This window comes from Epinephelus moara, chromosome 8, assembly GCF_006386435.1.
Source record: "Epinephelus moara isolate mb chromosome 8, YSFRI_EMoa_1.0, whole genome shotgun sequence".
Lineage (NCBI taxonomy): Eukaryota > Metazoa > Chordata > Actinopteri > Perciformes > Serranidae > Epinephelus > Epinephelus moara.
In genome coordinates, this window is record NC_065513.1 from 4,189,903 (window position 1) to 4,199,199 (window position 9,297).

The 9,297-nt window shown below is 44.7% G+C and overlaps 2 protein-coding genes across 3 annotated transcripts in view; both read left to right on the forward strand.

Moving 5' to 3' along the window:
• Positions 1 to 9,297, forward strand: part of adgrd2 (adhesion G protein-coupled receptor D2) — a 153,628-nt gene that overhangs the window by 119,325 nt on the left and 25,006 nt on the right. For both annotated transcript variants that reach the window (XM_050050313.1, XM_050050312.1), the window contains exons 20-22: positions 8,111 to 8,152; positions 8,292 to 8,345; positions 8,547 to 8,694. In XM_050050313.1, coding sequence (XP_049906270.1) covers positions 8,111 to 8,152; positions 8,292 to 8,345; positions 8,547 to 8,694 — 244 coding nt within the window. The remainder of the gene's footprint in view (positions 1 to 8,110; positions 8,153 to 8,291; positions 8,346 to 8,546; positions 8,695 to 9,297) is intronic.
• The window catches only part of LOC126393944 (coiled-coil domain-containing protein 106-like), a 613,357-nt gene that overhangs the window by 69,900 nt on the left and 534,160 nt on the right, over positions 1 to 9,297 (forward strand). The window lies entirely within an intron of this gene.

Sequence of the window (9,297 nt, forward strand, 5' to 3'; positions counted from 1 at the left end):
ATTTCAGGGTTAATATACTCAGAGTTTTCACTAAACCCGCTTTCTGGAATAGGCTACCCCTCTGGCTCCACTCAGTTTTCCAAACAAAGCAGTCTCTTGCCGCTCTGGCGTTATCTCGTGCTGCATTCACTGCAGTCGGACATTGGAGATTCACGCTCGTAAATGTCAAATTGGCCATAACTTTCCTCTGAATTCGTTGCTGCCAACTGGGGTGGCAGCAGGGGTGGCATGGCTTTCATTTAGGGTGGCATTTGCCACCCTATGCCACCCCGGTAGATCCGCCCATGGTTCTGTGCTAAGTTGTGGTTGGTGTTTTTCTGGTGTGCTGTAAACAGTGTATCGGTTTGTGGCTGGTTTGTGAGTCACGTAAACCTTGTCATGAGCGCTCTGTTTGTGGCTTATGTTTGCATCTACCTCTGGTAAAAGTTACTTCTTATTTTGTCGTTAAGGCTATTTTGGTAATAGTTACCTTAAAGGTAATTTTGTTAGAGGTTTGTCTCTTTTAATTAGCCTGTTTGGTGAGTAGTTAACGGTAACCATGGCAACTTTCTCGGTAGAGGATTTTTGCGGAAGTGATTTTGGGCGCAATGAGTTACGCAAGCTTAAGAAGGAAGATTTGCTTGCAGTAGCTCAGTATTGTCAGGTGGATATCACCCCAGAGACTAAAAAGCCAGAGATTGTGGAAACCCTCATTTCGGCGTTACATCAGCACGATCCCGTAGAGGAGAGGGAGCGAGCAGAGAGAGAGAGAGCGGAGCGAGAGAAAGGGAGAGTAGCGCGCGAGAGAGAGGGGGAACGGGTGTTTCAACTTGAGTTGGCAAAGGTGGCAGCAAGAGAGCAGAAGCAGAAGCTAGAGCTAGCGAGATTGGCACTTGAGCAGGAGAAGCTTAAAGCGACCAATAATGCATTACAACGTAAGCACGAAGCTCATTTTGATATTTCCAGCTGTTTGAGACTCATGTCAAAATTTAATAATGATGATGTGGGTTCTTTTTTCGATTCTTTTGAGAAAATTGCCAAAGAGCTAGAATGGCCTGAGGATAAGTGGGCACTGCTCATTCAGAGTGTACTTGAGGGTAGAGCCCAGGAGGCATATGCAGCGTTAGATGTTTGCGATAGTAGAGACTATGAAGCTGTGAGGAAAGTGGTTCTGGCAGCTTATGAGGTGGTGCCGAAGCCTACCGACCGAAGTTTCGGTCTCTGCAACGAAAACCAAGTGAGACATTTCTTGATATGGCTAGGCAACAGGAGGTTGTGTTTGACAGGTGGCTAGCTAGTACAGACACCCACACCTTTCAAGAGTTGTGACAACTGATGCTGGTGGAACAGTTTAAAACTAGTTTACCCCGGCATATGGAAATACATGTAAACGAGTTGGGTGTGACTGAGTTAAGAAAAGCCGCTATGGCAGCGGATTCCTATGAGTTAACTCACAGAGAAGCACCTTTAAAAGGAAAGTTAAGCAGACAGGACAGGATGCAGGCAGTAACTGACAGGCCCACAGAAAGCTGTCCTAATGAAGTTTCCTCCTTTTTCCGTTCAGTCTTAAGGGCCAGGGAAAAGATATGAGAAGCCTTATTTCCCTAGAAATGATGTCATCTGCCACGATTGCAGAAAGCCTGGCCATATAAAGTCTAGTTGTCCCAGTCTTAAGAGGAAAAATGGAGATGGGAAAGTAGTGGGGTTGATTAACACGCAGACTCAGGTTGGTTCCTGTGAAGCAAATAGTTTGAACGCGTCCTCCTGCCAAGTAGCAAAGGGATTTGAAGGTTTTGTATCACAAGGGGCAGTGGCTGGTGCACCGGATGGTGAAATGGTCCCAATATCAATCTTGATGGACACAGGTGCCAACCAGTCCCTACTGGCTCGATATGTCATAGATTTACCATCTGCCACCGATTTAAAAGCCTCTACCCCAGTGAAGGGTGTGGGAGGTGACTTTATTAGTGCCCCTTTACACAGGGTGTTTCTGGCATCTAATAAACGGGCCAGTAGTTGTGGCCGTTGTCCCCTTTTTGCCGATTGATGGAGTTGCCTTTGTGCTGGGAAATGACTTGGCTGGTAGGCGTGTTTGTGTGACACCGGTAGTAAGTGAAGAACCTTGTGAGATCCCTGAGACCATGGTTCTAAAAAGGGAACACCCTGAAGTGTTTACTGCATGTGTGGTGACGGGCTCAGACACTTGCAGCGGAAAAGGGAAATTCCAGCAAGCAGGATGAACTGTCTGTTGACTTGGCTGGTATATTTTATGCTAGGCTAGCTGAGGTGTCCCCCTGCTCACAGTTTTCTCGGGAAGCCCTTATATCAGAGCAAGAAAAGGATCCGTCTGTTGCTCCATTAAGATAGGCAGCTGCTAGTGCTGAGGACCTGAAAGACATAGCTGAAGGTTTCTTTCTCCAAGATGGAGTCTTGTTGAGAAGGTGGTGGCCTTGGGATCGCCCTGTGGATGAGTCGTGGACTGTTATGACTCAAATTGTGCTGCCTGAAAGTTTCAGGAGGGAAGTGCTGCGTTTAGCACATGAACTGTCCATGGCTGGTCATTTGGGCATCCGGAAAACCCAAGAGAAAAGCAGTAGACATTTCTACTGGCCTAAGATGCACAAAGATGTGGTTTCGTACTGCCGTAGCTGTCATGCTTGTCAGGTTGTGGGCAAGCCCAACCAGATAATTCCAGTTGCTCCTCTCTGCCCTCTACCTGTCATGGAGGAACCCTTATCCAGAGTACTGATTGACTGTGTTGGTCTTCTGCCAAAAACCAAGAAAGGGAATGAGTATCTCCTGACCATTATGGATGTTTCCACCAGATTTCCGGAGGCTGTGCCATTGAAATCTATTAAGACCAAGGTCATAGTGGAGGCTTTGCTCCATTTCTTTTCTAGGGTAGGTTTACCACTAGAGGTTCAACATGATCGTGGGTCTAACTTCACCTCTGGACTCTTCCAGGAAGTGATGCATGAGCTTGGGGTTAAACAAATTATGTCATCTGCCTATCATCCGTCAGTCCCAAGGCGCAATCGAGAGGTACCATCAGACTTTGAAGTCTATGATTAAGACTTATTGTGTTGGTTACTCAAATGACTGGGATGTGGCTATGCCATTTCTATTGTTTGCTATCAGAGACTCTGTGAATGAGGCTACAGGTTTTAGCCCCTTCGAGTTGGTTTACGGACATCAAGTGAGAGGATCATTGAAGATGGTGAAAGAACAGCTATTGCAGTCAGCTTTGCAGACCAAAGCGCCAAGTGGGGTTCTGCAGTATGTGGCATCCTTTAAGGACCGGCTGCATACAGCATGTGACTTGGCCAGGAGTAATTTGGAAGCAGCTAAGGGAAAGATTAAGGCTCAGTATGACAGGAAGGCGGTGAAGCGTACCTTTAAGGCAGGAGACCAGGTTTTAGTTCTGTTACCCATGGATGGAGACAAGCTGGGGGTGAAATTCTATGGACCCTGTAAGGTGGTCAAGAAAGTGGGTGATTGCAACTATGTCATTGAGACACCCGATCAGAGACAGAAGTCCCGACTATGTCACATCAATCTTGTGAAGCCATATTTTGCTCGTGATGTAACATCTCAGATTGCTGTGGAAGGGGAGGAGAGTGAGGATGATGAGGTTGGGTCAGTTGAGCCAGTTACCGCTAGGCTTAAGAACTCCAGCACCCTGGCCAATCTCAGAGATTCACTGAGTCATCTCACCACAGAGCAAAGAGAGGATGTATTGCATCTTGTGGACCAGTGTAGTCCGCTGTTTAAAGATACCCCTGGTTTGACAAACTTAATAACCCATGACGTAGACACTGGCGAGGCAACCCCCATTAAACAACATCCGTACCGGATTAACCCCCAAAAATGGGCTCAGGTGAAACCGGAGTTGCTTTATATGGAAGAAATCAGTGTGATCGAACAAGGCGTAAGTGAATGGAGTTCTCCCTTAGTTCCTGTTCCCAAGCCAGATTTAACTGTGCGGCCTTGCATCAATTACCGAAAGGTAAATAACGTGACTAAAACGGATGCATATCTTATACCCAGGCTTGAGGACTGTATTGATAAGATCGTAAATGCACAGTATGTGTCGAAATTTGACCTGTTAAAGGGCAGGTGCCGCTATCAGAGAGAGCAAAAGATGTGTCTGCATTTGTGACACCAGAGTGTTTGTATCGCTGTCAGGTTCTTCCTTTTGGCATGAAGAATGCGCCTGCAACCTTTCAGAGATTAATGAATTTGGTAACCGTTGGTTTGCAGAACACAGTAACATATTTAGATGATGTGGTTTGCTATAGTTCTTCGTGGTCTGATCACATGACACACATGAAACAGCTGTTTGAGCGTCTGAGGCAAGCGGGGTTGGTGATCAACTTGCCCAAATGTGAGATTGGAAAGGGGCAGGTCACATACTTGCGGCACCAGGTAGGCCAAGGTTCTGTGAGACCAAGGACTGCCAAGGTACAGGCCGTTTTAGACCTGCCTGTTCCAAAAACAAAGCGCCAACTAATGCGCCTGTTGGGCATGTGCGGCTTCTACAGATGGTTTGTTCCCAATTTTGCAGCTGTGACCACACCACTAACAAATCTGTTGAAAAAGGGAGTAAAGTTTAGCTGGTCCGCGGATTGTCAGAAAACTCTGGAAATGGTTAAAGCCATCCTAGCTAGTAAACCCGGTGCTGGTTGCTCTGGACTTCACTCTCCCATTCAAGCTTGCAGTGGACGCGTGTGATGTCGGAGTGGGGGCAGTGCTATTACAGATTGATGTGTCAGGAGTAGATCGGCCTGTTGCATACTTCTCAAAGAAACTGAACCACCATCAGAAGTGATATTCTACCATTGAAAAGGAGGCACTGGCTCTGGTCCTGGCAGTCCAACACTTTGAGGTTTATGTTTCTAGTGCTGGAGGTGATCTGGTGGTCCTCACTGATCACAACCCACTTACATTTCTGTCAAAGTTTAAAACATCCAGTCAGAGAGTGCTCCGGTGGAGTCTTATTTTGCAGTCCTATAACCTGACGGTTGTGCATTTGCCAGGCAAAGAAAATGTTTTTGCCGACACCCTGTCAAGGGGATGAGCATATGGAATGTGTTTGGGGACAAGTTGGAGTGCATTGTTGATGTACAGAAATGAATGTAGTCAAAAGACTGATTAGATTATATTTGCATAATCTTTCAAATTGTCAGTCATGACTCTCGAGTTATATGTCACTAGTTATTAAGGGGACATCTATATTGTTGATTATAGTTCCTCTTTTCTTTTCCTTTTTTTTTTGTCTTTCATTTACATTTTGGACTGGTTTCCACTGAGAAATAAAGGTATGGTTGAGCTGTGTGTTTGTTGACGTCACATCATTGAGGTGCGCACGCACCCTCTGGAGTTAGTTAATGAGGTGACAAGATTCAGGTGTGTGAGTGCGGCAGAGGAAAATGTTTGCTGCCATGTCATGAGGAGTCGCCCCGATTTGAAAGTGCCGCAGACCACACAAGAGGATGACAGCCACACACACCCAGCCAAGCCACAGACTCTTTGAGAGCGAAACCAGTTTATGTCTGTTTTCGGATCCATTTTAAGTACAAAAAACTGAAATAGTGGGAAGAGCCAGGACGGAGCTCACCGCTCACCGGGAGCCGTGGCCAGAGCTGGCGGTGCCTGGACTGACAGACAGGCCTCTGAGTGCACCTAGCCTGCGGACCTGGTAAGCTGGCCTACCTGTATTATTTCTTGTGCCTGGCAAACCAGTCCGCTGTTCCGTTCTTTCCTCCATTTGTTTCCTTTAGTGACAAGGGCTAGCCCATCATCTGAGCTGTTGACATCCTTAGACTTGACTAGTCCGTTACAATTATTACGGACTTGATTAAACTTGCCTTGGGCTGTTTAATACCGGGTCTCGGTACGATCCCTGCCCAGGCGTTTGATTAAGTCTCTTGGTTGGCCGGTGATAGATAGGTGTCAAACTGTCATTATAGGCCGTCTGAGTGGTTCATGCCAGGCTCAAATCAAACCCACCACTGGTGATGTATGCATCATCTCATTTGATGTTGCCCAATAAGAATCCAGAATGTCATCGCATTTTCTTTTCTCAAAAGACACAGGGGTCAAAGCCGTGTTGACAGGAAAGAGGCAGAGGAGAAAACGCAAAATCACCTGGGGCAGTGCGGGCGGGGCATCAAGGCCACTGTGGCCTTAGGGCAGATATTTTTTTTCAAGGGCACAGGGCCAAATTAGGAGGGCACGTGGTCTCGTGGCCCTCATGAAATTCCTGCCCTGGTCCTAAGTCAGCTTGAAAGTAGTGGGGATAAGGAGCAGGCCTTCGTTTTTGTGTTTTCTTTGTCCCGGTGATCAGCACATCTGGGTGATGCTATTATATGTTGGATATGTTCCAATTCACATCCCCATCGACTGCAGAGCAATGCCAGTGCACAGTCCCATTCTTGTGCATAACTCTCTCTCCAGTGATGTTGTAGCTGTCCAGCACGCCGGGAACCAGCAGGTGGTTCCTCCACCTCTGGTATTTTAATTTGTGCTCGTCATAGTGACTTAATTGCACTCCAATCCGTATGTTGTGCTTACCTCAACATTTGTGTCCTGTGTTTCATATCATAGATCCACAAATATTTATCCATATTTCATCATTATCAGACGTTGATCCTCCCTCTGCCTGACCCTCCCTGTGTCCAAGGCTATTCATTTATTTAAAAAGGTCTAGGCTATTTAATCATTCTTTATCATATTTTTCATTTTAATACAAAGTGGTAACCACTGTATGTGAATGCATGAATGAGTCAGACCTGTGCAGCACTGGATTTGGAATTAATTGTAATAAACTGGAGCTTCTGTGCTTTGAATACCTGCTGTGAAACAACATGACCTTCATCTATTTAAAATGTTTTTTTCTGAGGTCATTTTGGTCAAAGTAATGTGAAAGTAGTGTAATAAGTAACTTATTACTTTAAACGGAGAGTAATATTGTAAAGTAAAAAAATGTTTTCAAATGAAGGTAACTAGTAATATGTAATAAATTATGTTTTAGAATAACTTGCCCTACTCTAGTTTCTCACTATCTTGCAACAAGCTAGCTTAGGATAGCGTGCCTCCCAGTGTGTCTCACTGGAGTAGAATGTTCTGGTTTGGGCGTTGTAGGGGCAGATAGCATGTTGCCCATTCCGTCATGTTGGCTGCCTTGTTGAGTGCAGTGGCACTGAGAACATTATAAAAACACAGTTTAAGCTGTATATTTTATTTTTCAAATGTAATAGGATAATTCAAAGTATTGCTCAGTTTGAAATGCGTACCACACTGAAAACCTTGTATCAAATGATCCAATACGAATATTTGTATTGTTACATCCCAACAGAGGAGGTGTTTTCTTTACAAAAATGATGGTTAAATGTACCAGTATACTCTTCAGAAGTACTTATGATTCTCTTAAAGCAACAAGCTGACATTTACCTGCTGAGAAAGTTAGCAGGGTCTGAATTGCAACACTATGAATGTCTTCTAGGAGAGACTGTCTGAAAATGTGCACTGTTATCCCAGTATTTCAAAGATTATGGCATCCCACCCCTCTCTTCATTGGCAGGCTTTTCACACTGCCTTTGAGTGTGGCCAGTGGGCACATTTACAAACCCTTCTGCCTTCAGACGTGGTCATGTACAAACTAGTTCTTTTCAAGACAACCCAGTTTTATGATGGGTGGGCTACTACTAATGCACTGTGAAAGGATCACATCTTTAAAATGTCCCTACTTCTTCAGTACATCACTGGACATATAGAAGGTCAACAAAATACAATGTCAGAGAAAACACTTCTTCAAAACAACATGTCTGGTATAGATAGATACAAAGTTCAGCTAAGAGTTTAGAGACGCTCCCTGCTGAATTCAACTGAAGCTCATGCCAAAAGGGAGTGGAAAACCACACAGACTGAGAGCATGGAGAGATATTTTACAATGCATCATTCTCTTTTTGTTGGTAAAGAGAAAAGCAGAGTTTGACAGACAGAGTAGAATACTAAATGGACTTCATGAATGTATTGTTAAAAAAAAAAAGCTGTGTGAATGTAATTGGAATTTATTCTTTTTCTATTTTCCACCTTTCACATGCCTCATGTGCCTCTCTCCTTTCCACAGGGCCTGTATATCTTCTTAGTGTATGCTGTTTACAACAGTGAGGTAAGGAGGCATTCAGTCCATTGTCAGTGCTGCTGCTTGTCGCCACTGCGGCAGAATATCAGAATGTATCCTTGTACGGTATGTGAGGCTGCCAGCCTTTTGGACAAACCAGTTGGTGTAAACTCTGCTTCTCATTTAGGTGAGGAATGCCATAAAGAGGATCAGAGAAAAGAGAAAGGCCTTATCTTTCACGGTGAGTGAGTAAAGAGCACATAGCAGTGATCAGGTCCATCAGTACAGGAAAATTCCCTCTTTACAAATGTTAATTTTAGTAGACCTTTTGTGTGGGCAATTATTTGTTTAGTAGCAGTGTAGTAGACTAGTCCACATATTCTACTTTATGATGAAATCATCACTTTGCAGCACTTCTGATTGGATTGTAATGTATTTTTAGAACTGTTCCAAGCCAACCAGCTTCCAACCTTCCCAGAGGGCCCCAATTACCTCCTGGGGCCGCAGTCAACCAACCCCCTCCAGTGCTGAGACCAGTGAAACCTCTGGACCCCCCAGCTCCACCTCCACATCACTGGTCATCAAGAATGGTAGGCTGATAACCTGTAGCTGTGTGCATGTGTGTAAATGTATCAGCGAACACACACACAGTACATTCACTGCATACTTGATACGTGTACATTGCGTGTGCAACCATCACTGCGTACTTGCTTCGCGTGCACTGCGCGTGCATTCACCGTTTACTTGTTACACATGCAATGCACGTGCAATGCCTGCACACGCCTAGACGTGTGGTTATTAGACGTGCGTGCGTTGACACGTCATGTGATCGCAGGGGTCAAAAGTGTCAGCTCGAAGCAACAACGCATCGTGTGACAGGTAGCATGTCATACGAAAATTATTATAAATTTCAATAGAATAAACTTGTCTGATTAACTGAAAACAATTATACAATNGGTTATTAGACGTGCATGCGTAGACATGTCATGTGATCGCAGGGGTCAAAAGTGTCAGCTCGAAGCAAAAACGCGTCGTGTTACGGACGTGTGACACGTGTATATATACAGTGGTGTGAAAAAGTGTTTGCCCCCTTCCTGATTTCTTACTTTTTTGCATGTTTTCCACACTTAAATGTTTCAGATCATCAAACAAATTTAAACATTAGTCAAAGATAACACAAGTAAACATAAAAT